The 14,971-nt window shown below is 61.0% G+C and overlaps 1 protein-coding gene across 2 annotated transcripts; it reads right to left on the bottom strand.

Moving 5' to 3' along the window:
* Positions 1-2,341: 2,341 nt before the first annotated feature.
* Positions 2,342-14,756, bottom strand: FSD1 (fibronectin type III and SPRY domain containing 1). 2 transcript variants are annotated; one of them, XM_075903024.1, is made up of 13 exons: positions 14,587-14,756; positions 11,243-11,338; positions 10,611-10,742; positions 10,430-10,531; positions 8,579-8,601; positions 8,077-8,198; positions 6,978-7,187; positions 6,347-6,445; positions 5,700-5,859; positions 5,220-5,299; positions 4,387-4,638; positions 3,827-3,915; positions 2,712-2,964 (listed from the first exon to the last, which is right to left on the bottom strand). In XM_075903024.1, exons 1-13 carry the CDS (start codon positions 14,599-14,601, stop codon positions 2,854-2,856), a joined length of 1,491 nt encoding a protein of 496 aa, XP_075759139.1. In that variant the 5' UTR covers positions 14,602-14,756; the 3' UTR covers positions 2,712-2,853. The 2 variants fall into 2 exon arrangements, with proteins under 2 accessions (XP_075759140.1, XP_075759139.1); XM_075903025.1 differs by lacking the exon at positions 3,827-3,915 and having other exon boundaries at positions 2,342-2,964.
* Between the last annotated feature and the right edge of the window lie 215 nt (positions 14,757-14,971).

The raw sequence follows: 14,971 nt of genomic DNA, 5'->3' as shown, positions 1-14,971 counted from the left end.
ATTTTGGGCCATCCCCTGTTGGACCCAGAGCGCTGGGACTTAAGGCTAGAGCTACACGGAGAAGGTGCTTAAGGAAAGCTTGTTACCATGGCTGTAAAAGTACAGGGCGGTGGGGGCAGCGGCCGATTGACAGCCATGTGGGGTGGGAAGGCCGTTAACCCCTGGGGTAGGGGGAGTTTACTTGCAGGATTCCAGGGCTTGTGGCGGTCGCTTCTCTTGGAATTGGGGGTTTAGTGCAGAAACATCCTTGCTTGGCCTCCCCTTGCACCCTCCAGCCCCATCCCTCATCCGCGTCCCTACTGGTGTCCGCAGCGGCTGGGGGCTGATACACAGTGGTACCAAGGGCCTTCCAGAGGCCCGGCGGGGGCTCATGCGGGCTGGGCAGCGGCCTGATAGCCTCAGGGCTGTTCCCTCTGCTAGCACGGCCCCTGCTCAGGCCGGGGTGTGGGGGGGTCTGCAACCCTCTCGTGCGCCGAGTGATCCGTGCGCTAAGGCTGCCCTGGCCGGACGGGGCGGCTGCGTGTTCCCAAAGCAGGCGGCAGCGCGCCCCGGGGCCAGCAGGACCAAGCGCTTTGTCTGTGTAACAAAGGCTCGGATTGCGGTCTCCGGCCTGGCCTAGGCTGGAACGCTGGGTCAGCGTCACTGGAGCTTTGGGAGGGATGAGCGGCTGCCCGCCGGGGGCTATGTGCCATGAATGAGCTGACGTCGCGTTGCTGGAAGCAGCTTGGCTGCAGTTGGGCGCGAGTTACTGCACAGCAGGGCCCGTCGGCTGCAGCCCTGGGGCCCGTCTGGCTGCTGGTCCCTGCTGAATCGCTGCATCCCCCCAGGCTGGCTGGTGGGCGGGAGGGGGACCATGATGGACAAACACCTCCCTGTTTCAGTGCTGGCCCATAGCCGGGGGGGATGGGTCCTTGTGCAATTCCAGCCCATTCCCCTTGCCGGAGCCTTTCCCAGCCCCCTGGGCAGGACTGAGCCCGGCCTGGAAATCCCCTAACCAGCCCCCTCCCCTGCCTGCCCATGCGGAAGCTGTGCTGTTAAGGGCCCCTGGATTCGGCGTCCATCCAACCCACGCCCTGCCCCACTTGAGTGCATCAGGCCACGCACGCTCCCGAGCTGCCCGGTGCTCTAGAGATGGAAGAGGGGGAGCAACTTGGCAGCCATGTGCAGAGATGGTGTCCCCTTTGGGGGAGCTGCCAAATGGAGGGGGGGGGGCTGCTTTGATCTCGTCTCCATCACCAGGGGCTTTGCACAGTAGGGCTACGTCCAGACTGGCATGATTTTCCGCAAATGCCATTTTTGCCATCGGGGCTTTTTTGCGCAAAACAAATCTGAGCCGTCTACACTGGCCCTTTTGCCCGAAGGGGAGCAGCACAGTATTTCCGCAAGAAGCACTGATTTCTTACATGACATCGTCAGTGTTCTTGCAGAAATTCAAGCGGCCAGTGTAGACAGCTGGCAAGTTTTTCCGCAAAAGCAGCTGCTTTTGCAGAAAAACTTGCCAGTCTAGACACAGTCTCGGGGTATAGGTAAAACCGCCCTTTGCAGCACTCAGCCCTTGGTGCCTCTCTCCCCACATCAGGCCTTTTCCCCTGTCCCTGGGGAGGCCAGCTGCCTGGGAGCAGAGCCCCCCTACCGGCGGGGCCCTGGCTGGAGAGCGCTGCTGCGGTTGGCAATGAGCCACCCTGGGAATGGCAGGGGACCCCCAGGGAGTCAGCTGGGGGCATCTCCCACCCTGCCCAAACTTTTGTTCTCATGCCCCAGTTGAAGAAAGTGGTTGATGCCGTGAACTGACATGACTGGAGTGGGGGCTCTGGGGTGGGGCTGAGGATGGGCTTCAGGGTGCACGAGGGGGCTCCGGTTGGGGGGGTCAGGGCTGCGGCAGGAGGGGCTTGGCTTGGGCAGCTCCCGGGCAGCGGGGGGTGGCTAAGGCAGCCTCCTGCCTCTCTTGGCCCTGCAGACCAGGCTGCGCCCCAGAAGCAGCCGTTCCCAGCCAATGGGAGGGCGGAGCTAGTACTCGGGGCAGGGCCTTGTGCGCTCTCCTCCTCCCCCCCCACTTACGAGCCAGGCCTGCTGCAGGCCACTTCTGGGGCGCAGCGCAGTCTGCAGTGCCAGGACAGGCCGACAGCTGCCTTAGCCCCCCCCCCACTCACCGGATCCCCTGCAGCACCGAGCCCCAGCGCCCAACATCCCGCCCCCCAGTTCTGGCTCATGCCCCATCGTTTAGAAGCCACTGGGCTAGCCCTGAGGCAGCCGCCCAATGGTTCAGTGGTGCCTCCCTTCCCGGGGCCCAGCCTCTGCCCGCCACCTTGCCCCAGGAGACACCACGCAGCCGAGGGGGAGCTATGCCTAGCGCTAAGTTTATTATTAAGGCCAGAAGCAGCTTTTTCATGAGAGAGGCTAACGGGCTGTAAAGCAGACGCGCACCCACACGCCTGGTGCCCCTGGGAGCTTTTGTGCCGGCCGGGACCAAACCAAACGCTCTTCCCGCGGAGGAGGCCACGTCCCCTGGACTCGCGATCCCGGCGCGCTTAAAGGCGGCTTGCAGCTCGCGGGCTTCCCCCCGTCTCTTAAAGGCAAGTGTGAGGCAGCGGGCGGGGAGGGGGAGGCGGCTTTACAATCGATCTAGGCAGGAAGGTCTCGGTACATTCAGAGCGTTCTAGTCCTTGCAGCCTTGCGTGCCGCCCGGCCGGGCAGCGCCAGCCTCTCCGTCTCGAGCAGCCTTCCGGGAAAGCAAACCGACCAGGCTGCGGGGCCGTCGCTCCCTTCCAAGGAGGGTGCCGGGGGTCCAGGAGGCGGCCCAGTCCCGCAGCAGGAGCTGGTGCGGGGCCTGCTGCGCCCGGAGGTCGTGTGTGTCTAAGTCAGGCTGGCGTTGGAGCTGCTGGTGGCGCTGTTTCGTTTCTGGAGGCATTTGACAGTGCTGGGCACCTGCAGTCCCGAGTAGACGTGGAAGCTGCCGCACCAAACCTGGGGGTTGGGGAAGGGAAGGAAGCAGGTTACTGCAGCTGACTGCAGAGTGTTTCATCCCAAACAGGCAGGGCGGGGAAGAGGACGGGGAGGGAGGGGCACGTCCGAGCAGCTGGAGCATGTCTCATCCTCATCACTGGAGTCTCAGGGCTTCACGCTCTCCTCCCCCATGACTTTTACCTCCCACACATCCTTGAGCGGCAGAGAAGGATGAGCCCCCCATTATAGATGGGGAAACTGAGGCACCGAGCAGCAAAGTGACTTGCCCGGGGTCTGCCCAGTGGTGAAGCCAGGACTTGAATGCTCAGGCCACCTCGCAAACAACCGAGAGCGTGAAGCCCGTAGCAACGATCTGCTGAAAAGTACTCGACAGAACTAATTATTACTCCCCCGTGAGAGACTGTTCCATAGAAACCTCCCCTCCCAGCCGCAGTCCCCCGGCAAACCACAGCTCGATAGCCGCCAAGCGAGCAGTCAAGTCAGGGGAGCGACACTTGTTCTAAGACAGCGGGGCCTTCTGGTGCTGTGAGCTTCCCCCCGCAGCAGTGTCCCGGCAGGGACAGCTGGGCCATCCTGGTCCCTACCATCCGAGGGCGTTGGGGCTGACCCGGTCCCAGAAAATGACACAGGAACAAGGTGGAGGGAGCCCTTCCCCCGCTTCCAGCCCCACGACAGCACAGCCCCTCATGGCAGAAGGGGGGCAGGCAGGTGGGCGGGGAGGCCGTGCCTTTGGCTTGCAGGGAGATGAGTTCACACCTAGGAGCTGAGGCTGCCCTTTATGCACAGGGGAGACCTCCAGACACACACGCTTCAGCATCGCAGGCCCCTGCGGCCTCCTCCCACCCCGTGAAGGACCCCTCACCATGAAGGCAGGAAGCACCGGCTGGGTGAATCTGGCCTTAAACGTGTGGAGCAGCTGCTTGGTTCGAGCGTTGTAGAAGGACAGGAAACCTGCGGGCAGACACAGGAAGTCAGGGGGGGGCTGAGCCGCCCAGCAAAGGTGTAAGGGGGGGATTTTTCACCCCCCATCTCAGTCCTCAGGTCAGACCAGCCTGGGACGCTGCAGCCCCCTTCTCAGCCGGCGTCTCCACCGCAGCCACCTGGGACGCGCCTTGTCTGATCACAGGGGGCCGGGTGGGCCGGGTGGGTTGGGGTGGGGCTGCCCAGTTCTGATGCAGCCCCAGCACGGACACAGCGAGCTGTTCTTCACACCCGCCTACGCTGCACTATTATCACAGCGGGGGGGGGGTCACTGCCAGGAACCCGCCAGTCACCCAGCCCCAGCTAGAACTGACTGAGGCTGCCGCTCCCAGCCGGTGGCAGCCCCGAGGAGCAGCGGCTTTCGGGCAGGGTGGGCCGCGGTACGGCCCGTGGGGTCAGAACGCAGAGACAGCCGGGGCAGCAGGACGCGCACGGCCTCACCTTCGGGGAAGTTGCAGTAGACGCCGATACAGTCGGGCACGGGCACGTCCAGGGCCTTGGCCTTGTTGTTGTGCTTGGCGGTGAAGCTGACCTGCAGCCAGTTGTTGAGGTGGACGCACCAGGACGACGACGTCTTGCCCAGCTGGTCGAACTTGCCCAGGGTCCGATAGGCCACGCCCACGCCGAAGGCTTTGCTGTCCCGGTCGTACCTCACCTCCCAGTAGTGGTCGCCCCCGTCGATCAGCGTGTCGCCTGCGGAGGGATGGGGGGGGATGGGGCATTCTCAGTGGGCGTCCCGGCCTTGGGTTCTCCCGAATCCCAGGCTGCCCTGACCCTCTAACCCAGGGATGGGGAACTTAAGGCCTGGGGGCTGGATGTGGCCTCTGAAGTTCAGGGCTCCCCCCCCAGCATTGGGGAGTCTGTGCTGGGGCTCCAGCCCCCCCACCCTCTGCTCCCCTGTGGGGTGGGAACACACAAAACCCACTAGGCTCTGGTGTGAGGGGAATGGGGGAGGGTCTTTCTCCTTCCCAGGTGGGGGCCGCGTCAGTGAAGGTTTGGGGGGGTTTGCGTCTCACTTGTGTGCGGCTCCCGACTGATTTTTCTGCGGGTCAGTGGAATCAAAGGTTCCCCCCGCTATTGCCCTAACCCCTCCCCCCCCAGCACACAGCCCTTCACCTGCTGATAGCCCAACGCCAGCAAGGGGCTCACAGCGCCTGGTCTTGTGGCCCCCCAGCAGGTGACATTCCCCCTCCCCCCCATGACGGTGCGACCTGCCCCGTGCCTGTCCACAGAGACTCCTGGCTCCCACCCCTCGCCCCCCCGCAGGCTCTTACCCAGCACCGTGTAGGACTCGGCCGTGAAGCGGTCCCTGCCCCCGCGGGCCGAGGGCATCCTCTTGGGAGACTGCAGGCACCTACAGACAGTGGGGCAGGCAGGAAAGCTGCAGCCGCGCGCCCCCCCCAGGGACGGGGTCCTTGTGCTCCCCCGGAGGCTCTTTCCCGCCTTTGCCCTCACTCTGCCTCACAACGGCACCCGGCTCCTTCCCAGGGCGGGGCCCGCAGTCCCGGCTCCCGTCCCCCGAGGACGGCACACAGGGTGGGTGTGCACCCCAGCTCCCTCCAGGACCCTCCCCTGAGGATCGGTCCATGGCTCGGCCGGTACCTCAGCCCCCTTCCCCCGGATGCATGGTTGGGTTTGACCCCGGGCCTGTCGCTCCCTCAAGGCGGAAGAGTCCACGGGACAGGACTTGTCTGTTCCCGAGCCTCTGGCTGTTCTCCCTGCTGTGTGGGTTTGTGGGGGGGGGGGGGGTTTACCTGGCAGGGGAGTTTACCGGAGACGCCGTCCTGCCCTTCCCGTCCTTCTCCCGGGCCTTGATGTCCTGCACCTTGCCCCCCATGGCGTCCCACTCCACGCTCAGCTCCTCCACCTTCAGGTTCTGGTGACAAGTGCTGGCGTCCAGGCGGAACATGAAAGCTGGAGACGGAGCCCTGGGCACGGTCAGACCTGGACTAAGCACCCACCCCAGGCTCCCCTCCCCAACATCCCATCCCAGCCCCGTCCCAGGGAGCCCTGCTCCCACCATCCCGTATCACCCTGCCCAGGGAGAACCCCTCCCCCCCAAGTACCACAGGGAGGGTGCCCTCCCAATCTCTCTCCCACCCAGGGGTGACCCAGATATGGGGGTGCCACTGAGGTTCCCTGGGTCCCTACACTGGGTGCCTTGCCCTGACTGGCTCTGGGGCAGGACACAGGGAGAGGGGAGAGGCTCCTCGGGGGGGCCCCGTGGTGCCAGGGACTGTGTAGGGCACACTCAGCTCAGCCCCATGCCCGTAGCCGCATGCCCACGTGGCCCTGGGTGTCTGGGGGTGTCCAGTGGGCCCTGCTTCTGCCCAGGAGTGGCAGGGGGTGTCACTGACGCAGGCTGAACCCCTCTATTTCCATGCCCCCCCGCCAAACGCACCTCTGGTTTCCAAGGTGACCGGCTCGGAGAACTCGCCCGCCACTGCCTTGTTACAGGCCTTCACGCGGAAATTCATGCATTTCATGTCGAACTTGAGCCCTGAGGGGAGTCGCTGGGGTTAGATGGGAGCAGGGGGCCCATGTCAGGGCTCAGCAGGGCCGGCAAGTCCCCCATAGCCAGCCCTCTGCCTGGCCATCCCCAGCACCCACAACCGGTACAAACTGGGGCATCTGAGAGCTAGCTGCCCCACAGCCGGCGCGCCTGTCCCCTCCCTACAGCGCCTCCTGCTGGGAGAAGGTGGGACTGGAGTAGCTGGGCGCCCCCCCCTACCGCCAGTGCACCTGTCCTCTCCCTACGGCGCCTCCTGCTGGGAGAAGGTGGGACTGGAGCAACTGGGAACTCCCCTACCACCAGTGCGCCTGTCCCCTCCCTACGTCGCCTCCTGCTGGGAGAAGGTGGGACTGGAGTAGCTGGGCACCCCCCCTACCGCCAGTGCGCCTGTCCTCTCCCTACGGCGCCTCCTGCTGGGAGAAGGTGGGACTGGAGTAGCTGGGTGCTCCCCCTACCGCCAGTGCACCTGAAGCCCCTGCTGGGGGGGCTGCAGTGAGTAGGTGCCCCCCGGACCCCTCACCAGTTAGGGTGTACTCTGTCTGCTTGATGCCCTCGATCACCATCCAGGGCTGGTCCTCCTTCACCCGCGGGGGCCCCTCGAAGTTGGTCTTGCGGTACTCCAGGACGTAATGGTCGATCTTGCTGTCCTCATCAGGCATCCTCCAGGCCAGCGTCACGCAGTTGTCGGCCACCAGCGACTCCGCCATGTCGATCTCCGGAGCGCTGGGAACTAGACCAGGGGCCGAGAGCACAGGGATGGCAAACACGGTCCTCATGGTCCCTTCCAAACTCCATCACCCCCTACCAGCCAAGGCCTGGCATGGCCCCTCCCAAAGCTCACATACTGCTGGCCTAGTCTGGCATGGCTTCTCCCAAACCCCACGTCCTGCCAGCATGGCCTGGAAACCCCCTGTCCTGCTGGCACGGCACAGCATATCCCCGCCCAAGCCCTGGTGACCTGCATGGTATGGTCCTTCCCAACCCCCCCGTGTGCTGCCAGCATGGCACCGCGTGCCCCTCCCAGACCCCTGTGTCCTGCTGGCACAGCATGGCATGGCCCCTCCCACAGCCCCACCCTCCTGCCAGGATGGCTCCTCCCACACCCCCACCCTCCTGTCGGCATGGCCCCTCCCACACTCCCACCCTCCTGTCTGCATGGCCCCTCCCACAGCCCCACCCTCCTGCCAGAATGGCCCCTCCCACAGCCCCACCCTCCTGCCAGAATGGCCCCTCCCACAGCCCCACCCTCCAGTCTGCATGGCCCCTCCCACACCCCCACTGTTGTGTCTGCATGGCCCCTCCCACACCCCCACTCTCCTGCCAGGATGGCTCCTCCCACAGCCCCACCCTCCTGCCAGAATGGCCCCTCCCACAGCCCCACCCTCCAGTGAGCATGGCCCCTCCCAAACCCCCATATCCTGTCAGCACAGCCCGACATGGCCCTTCCCACACCCCCACCCTCCTGCCAGCCCAGCCCAGGGTGACCCCTGCCAAACCCCCATGTCCTGCTGGTGCGACCTGGCCTGGCTGCAGGCAAACCCTCCGACCCGGATGACAGCCCAGGGCGGCTGCAGCAACCCCAGAGGAGGCCACGAGGCTCCCCTCCCCACCGCATTCACCTGGGAGGAACTTCAGGGACTGCAGCATGCGGCGCTCCTGGGCGAAATCCACCATCAGGTGGCTCATGTTGTCGCTCACCTTGGCCTTGAGCGAGAGCCGGAACGCAGGGGCCATTGTCACGCTGTGGAGAGTCAGAAGGGCCCTTTCCCAGAGTGCACCCACACCCATGAGCCCCGCCCGCCCAATTCCCTGCAGACCAGGGCGTACGGGGAAGCTCCCGGCACACACAGAGACCATCCACGATCTGTGTTCCTTCTAAGCCAGGGCCAAGTTGCCCCATGTCTCCCCTGCAGCCTACCCTCCACCAGGAGTGCTGGGCTGGCCGTCAGTCTCCCGTGACCTGATGTCTCCTCTCCAGCTTGGGGGGCCCATCCCCGGAGCTCAGGGTAACAGGGAGAGGACTGTGCTAATCTAAACTATGTTAGTAAGACAGATCGGCACGCGGTGAGGAGCGGGTGGGGACTTGGGGCAGGGTGAGAGATAGGGTGGCGGGTACTGTACCTATCCTTGATCTGCTTGGCAGCCTTCGAAGCAGAGAGAAAGAGAGAGAAGGGAGGGGGACAAAAAAGAGGAAGAGAGGGTCAGACAGGGCAGCCAGGTGCGTTAGAAATAATATTCACCAAACTCTGCGCTGCAGTAGCACTCCCTAGCCCAAGATCTCAGAGCCCTTCAGGGACACAAAACCACTAAATCACAAAGTTGTGAGGCCAGCATTTTTAAATGGGGAAACTGAGGCATAAAGCAGGAAGCGGCGTTCCCCAGGTAGGTGAGTCAGCGGCAGAGACAGGAACAGAGCCCAGGAGTTCAGACCCACAGCTATCCTCATCTAGCCACTAGACAACATGTCCATCCCAGAGCCAGGACTAGACTCTAGGTCCTGTCTACCTACTAGGTAATACTATCCCAGACCAGGACTAGAAACCCAGAATCCTGATTCTTGGTCCCCGTCTATCCACTTGGTAACACCTTCAGGCTGTGTCTAGACTGGCCACTTGAATTTCCGGAAAAGCACTGGTGATCTCCTGTAAAATCATCAGTGCTTTTCCAGAAATACTGTGCTGCTCCCGTTCAGGCAAAAGTCTTTTTCCGAAAGACTTTTGCGCAAAGGGGCCAGTGTAGACAGCATAGTACTGTTTTCCACAAAAAAGCCCCGATTGCGAAAATGGCGATCGGGGTTTTTTTGCGCAAAACCGCGTCTAGATTGGCCACGGACGCTTTTCCACAAAAAGTGCTTTTGCGGAAAAGCATCCTGCCAATCTAGACGTGCTTTTCCGAAAATGCTTTTAACGGAAAACTTTTCCGTTAAAAGCATTTCCGGAAAATCATGCCAGTGTAGACATAGCCTCAAAGTCTCCCTGAAATCAGCAAGTCTCTCTCTGTTTTAGGCTACATCCCAGGATTCCCGTTCAGCCTGTTTCTCTGCAGAGACTGGCCGAAGTTACCTTCACCAGAGCTGCAGATCCCTTCTCACCCTGGAGAGGTGATCTCAGTCTACATCATCATAAAATCCAATGCAGCGTTAACTTGCGGACCTCACTGCCGCTGGAGATTACAGAGGCAAAGAGCTTAGTAAAATTCAAGAAAGGAGCAGGAATTCCCAGGAATAAGCACAGCCCCCACAGTTACAAGGTGTAGCAATCTTCATGCTTCTGGGTTGCAGGGAAGTGGGGGTCAGAAAGGGTCTGGCTCCCCAGGATGTGACATTGCAGAATCCAGAGTATTATGGGGTGGGAAGGATGAGGGGTTAGTTTTCATCTCAGGCATCCATTGGTGGGGCCTCACTGGTGGGTTATTGGTATAGGTTCCAGTGGGCAATGCTCATATTAGGGAAAAACAGAGCCAGAGGCCATCGCCCCAGGAGGACCATGGGGGGCAGATCTAGGGTGGTGGTGGCCCTGACCCTGATCTCTCCTCTGCTGCAGTGTGTGGCTTGGATTTAATAACTCTCTGTGCTGGGCCCTCCCCCTGCTCAGCTGCACCCCCCCTCTAGCTTTCCCATAGCCTGGGCCTCGGTGGCTGAACCCAGCTGGGCTGTTGGTACATTCTGCACCAGGCCGAGCTCCAGGCCCACTGCAGAGAGCCCAGCACAGCCCCTGGAGAGCCTTCACCCGCAGCTCAAAGACATTCAACTGGGGCAGGGACCAAGGAGGAGCGGGGTGCGGCATGGGGGTGTCAGACGCTGGATCACAGATGCTAGAAATTGGATGCCCCCTTGGCACCTGCCTTCTCCCTTCCACAGTGATCAGCCCCCCCCCAACGCCCGCAGGGGTCATCCCACAAAGTGCACCACAGGGGTTCATGTGCCCTCCCCCGGCTCGCCCTCTGCCCACCATGGGCTGCCTTGGGGCGCACCTGGTGGAAGTCGTGGTTCTCGGCTCCTTCCAGCGTCTGGTTGGCCGTCTCCAGCAGCTCCTCGGAGCTCTCCAGTGCCTTGGTGCAGGCGGCCAGCTGGTTCTGCAGCAGAACACAGTGAGGGGCAGTGGGGCAGGGGGCAGTCAGGGGCCTGGCTGGAGCTGGGGGAGGGGGGTCCTACCTGCAGCTCGTAGGTGCGGCTGGCCCGGTCTTGCTTGATCTTCATGAGCATGCCCTCCTTCAGCTCGTCCAGCAGGGAGTATAGGGACTGGAACTCCCCCTCCAGGTCCTCCTGCACCTTGGTGGAGTTCGCCTGGGGGAGACAGGCCCGGGGGGCGGGAGGGAGCCGCACAGACCCCAGCTCAGGACAGCTGCAGCTTACTGAGCTGCCCCCATCCCAGCCCCTGCCCCGGCTGCTCCCTCCCCTGCCGGGCCCCTGGGATTCGCCCTCGCCATCTGCGCGCTGCACTGTTGCGCTTGTCACGCAGCAAATTCCGTGGCCAAGGACATAGCATGCTGGTGCAGTTGTGGGGGCAACAGGGGGCGCTGCTGTGCCAACGTGGGGGGATAGCGAAGGGAGGGACACTGTCGTGCCCGTCCTGGGAGGCTGCGGGGCAGGGGCACCGTTATACCAATGCTAGTGGGTTGATTGGGGGAGGAAGGTTGTCATGCCCATGCTGGGGGGCTGCTGTCATGGAAGGGAGATGATGGGAGGATGGGGGGGCAGACAGGAAGGTGATGGGGGCCTGTGATGCCAGCCCCACAGAACAGGGGGAGCCCTACAGAGCCAGGTGTGCCGGGGGCCCCCACTACCTCCACATTCTGCAGCATCTGCTTGAGGGCGTAGATGAAGTTCTGGATCTCCTCGTTCTTCACGGCGAGCGTGGTGATGATCTTCCGCAGGGCGTCCTGGGCCAAAAGAGCCACACCTGCTCTCAGGGGCATCCCTGGGCTCTACCCCCACCCCTGGTCCTGAGCCAGGGGCAATTCACCCTTCCCCAGGGCTCAGCTCAGCTCTCCAGTGGGGGACCCTTGCTGGGATGGGGAGACGCTGCCCCTCGTGCCTTCCATGCGAGTATCTGTACCTGCACTCCAGACATGAGGTGCCTAGGCTGACAGCACCCTGGGCAGTAACATTATATTAACACCCTCCCCCCACACACATTAAACAACTAGGGAAACTGAGGCACAGATGGGTGAATTTACTTGCCTACGGTCACACAGGGACTCAAACAGCAGGGCCAGGAATGGAACCCAGGAGTCTGGATTCCTAGTCTCTCTCTCATAGAATCCTAGGGCTGGAAGAGACCTCAGGAGTCATCAAGTCCAGCCCCCTGCCCGAGGCAGGACCAATCCCAACTCAATCATCCCAGCCAGGGCTGTGTCAAGCCGAGACTTAAAAACCTCTAGGGCTGGAGACTCCACCACCTCCCTAGGGAACCCATTCCAGTGCTTCACCCCCCGCCTAGGGAAATAGTTTTTCCTAATATCCAACCTGGACCTCTCCCACTGTAACTTGAGACCGTTGCTCCTTGTTCTGCATCTGTCCCCACTGAGAACAGCCTCTCTCCATCCTCTTTGGAACCTCCCTTCAGGAAGTTGAAGGCTGCTATCAAACCCCCCTCACTCTTCCCTTCTGCAGACTAAACAAACCCAAATCCCTCAGTCTCTCCTCATAAATCGTGTGCTCCAGCCCCCTCATCATTTTGGTCGCCCTCCACTGGACTTTCTCCAATGCATCTACATCCTTTCTCTAGTGGGGGGGGGGGGAGGGGAGAACTGGACACAATACTCCAAATAATACTCTCCTCCTGCATCTCTTTTATCCCAGGAATGATAGATATATATATACACCCATATCTATCTATCTATCTATCTATCTATCTATCTATCTATCTATCTATCTATCTATCTATCTATCCCTATACACCCCCTCTATCTATCTATCTATCTATCTATCTATCTATCTATCTATCTATCTATCTATCTATCTATCTCAAATGCATTTATTACACAACTCCTCAGACAATGGGCAGAGTACCCAGCTCCCTTCCCAGCTCAGCCCCTGTCCTACTGAGTGATCTTGGGAAGTCCCTTCATCACCCTGTGCCTCAGTTTCCCCTCACCCTATGTGTCTTGTCTATTTCGATCGACTGTAAGGACTTTGGGACCGGGACTGTGTCTCACTAAGGGTACATCTAGACTACAGGCTTTTGTCGACAGATGTTTTGTCGACAGATACTGTTGACAAAGCTTCTGTCGACAAAGAGCGTCTAGACTACATCCAGTTCTGTCGACAAAGCAAGCTGCTTTGTCGACATGGTAGTGTAGACGCAAAGGACAGTTTACATGCAATAACACCTTCTGTCGACAGAAGGTGTTATGCCTCATAAAATGAGGTTTACCAGCGTCGACAAAACTGCTGAGTTCTGTTGACGTTATGTCGACAGAACTCAGCGGTAGTGTAGACGCTGGTATAGTTTTGTCGACATAAGTGGACTTTTGTCGACAAAACCCTGTAGTCTAGACACACCCTAGGTGTCTGTGCCACACCGGACACTGGGGGCCCCAATCTCAGTTGGGGTCTCTGTGTGTAACTTTAATGCACATAGTCAAAATACCGTCTCTGGCTGGGATTTGCCTAGACAGAGTTCGGGGCAGGATTTCTGCACCTGTTTTTACCACCCCCACCGCTGGACAAACCCAGCCACCTGCCCTCGCCAGGAGACTGGTCCCAGCGAATTGCAGGCACTGAATGTTCACAGCACCTTCCACTAAGCACTTACACAATGTGCCTCCACCCCCGGAGGTGCATGAGAATCACCCCACGTCCACCTACAGATGGAGAAACCGAGGCACACAGAGGGTGGAGGTTTTCAGAGGTACAAAGCACCACAACTGCCGCTGCATGACAGGGGACCCAGGCCAAGGTCACTCGGGCCGGCCTGGCTCTACAGGTGGATCCATACAGGTACATTCTACCCATCTATGTCGGATCCAATCACAGGGATGCAGGCTAAGCTTGACACTGAACTAGGAGCCCAGACTCCCCATCCTACTCTAAAAGGAGGACTATGTAGCACTTTAAAGACTAACAAGATGGTTTATTAGGTGATGAGCTTTCATGGGCCAGACCCACTTCCTCAGATCAAGTAGTGGAAGAAAATAGTCACTATTCCACTACTTGATCTGAGGAAGTGGGTCTGGCCCACAAAAGCTCATCATCTAATAAACCATCTTGTTAGTCTTTAAAGTGCTACATAGTCCTGCATTTTGCTTCAGCTACACCAGACTAACACGGCTACATTTCTATTACTACTCTAAAAGGGAGCTCCTCTGTCCTCCTGGAGGGATCAGGCTGGGGAGGGGTCTATAGATCTGTCCAGTTTAGGAGTGGGTGGGTCTGTAGATCTGTCCAGCTGGGGAAATAGGCTGTGTGTGTATCAGTAGTTCTGTCCAGCTCGGGGGGTGTCTATAGATCTGTCCAGCTGGGGATGCGGAGGTCTGTAGATCTGTCTAGCAGGGGAAATAGGCTGTGTTTGTATGTCTGTACTTCTATTTAGCTGGGGGTGGGTGGGTGTCTGTACATCTATCCAGCCGAGAGGGCAGGTGTCTGTAGATCTATCCAGCTGGGGGAATAGGTTGCCTGTGTGTCTGTAGTTCTGTCCAGCTGGGGGGAATAGGTTTTGTGTGTATGTCTGTAGCTCTGTCTAGCTGGAGGTTGGGTGTCTGTACATCTATCCAGCCGGGGGAATAGGTTGCCTGTGTGTGTGTGTGTCTGTTGTCCAGTCCAGCCACATTTGCCCCCCTGTGCAGAGACGACCCCAAACGCCCCGAGAGGCGCCGCTAAGGGGTGATTCCCCAGCCCCGTCCCCCGGAGGGAGGTCACACGCCTTCCTTTGTTGCACGTTCTCTGAATCACGTCCCCCCCCCCCGGCATATCCAGGCCCCTCCCTCGGGCCCCAGGGCCCCCCCTCCCTAGGGCCCCGCCCGGGCAGAGCACAGCCCCTGCCCAGCGCAGGCTGCAGGGAGGAGGGGGAGCCGCGGCCGGAGACAATCCCCCGGGGCTCAGATGCTGCATCTCCGGCGCCGGCCCTTGGACCAGCGGCTGCAGCATCACCTGGTGCCGGCTCCCCATCCTGCACCCCCCGCCTCACCTTCTGGTCCCCCATCTTCAGAGCTCCGGGCCCAGCTCGGCCCCTGCCAATGGGCGCAGGGGAGCCGCCCCGGGGCGCGCGGGCTCCGTGCCCGGGTGCTGAACGGCCCGGCCCGGCCCCTCCGGCATCCACAAAGCTGGTGGGAAAGCAGCAGCCCCCCTCCCTCCCCCCGCCTGGGAACTTGCACGGCCCCTCAGTGCGCAGCTGCGGGGGCATCCTGGGAAGTGTAGTCCCCGCCCGAGCAGGGGCCCGGGGGATGCGAAGCTCGAGGCCCCTGCAGCACAGCCGGGCTCTGCTCCTGCCGAGTGCTCCCCTCCCCCGCTCTGACCCCTGCAAGGGAGGGGTCCCCAGGGGCAGCCCTGCTTAGGCTGCCTGTGCTGTAGGG

The sequence above is a fragment of the Pelodiscus sinensis genome, chromosome 19, assembly GCF_049634645.1.
Source record: "Pelodiscus sinensis isolate JC-2024 chromosome 19, ASM4963464v1, whole genome shotgun sequence".
NCBI lineage: Eukaryota > Metazoa > Chordata > Testudines > Trionychidae > Pelodiscus > Pelodiscus sinensis.
Note: the sequence above shows the minus strand (reverse complement) of the source record. Positions and strands in the feature narration are given on the sequence as shown.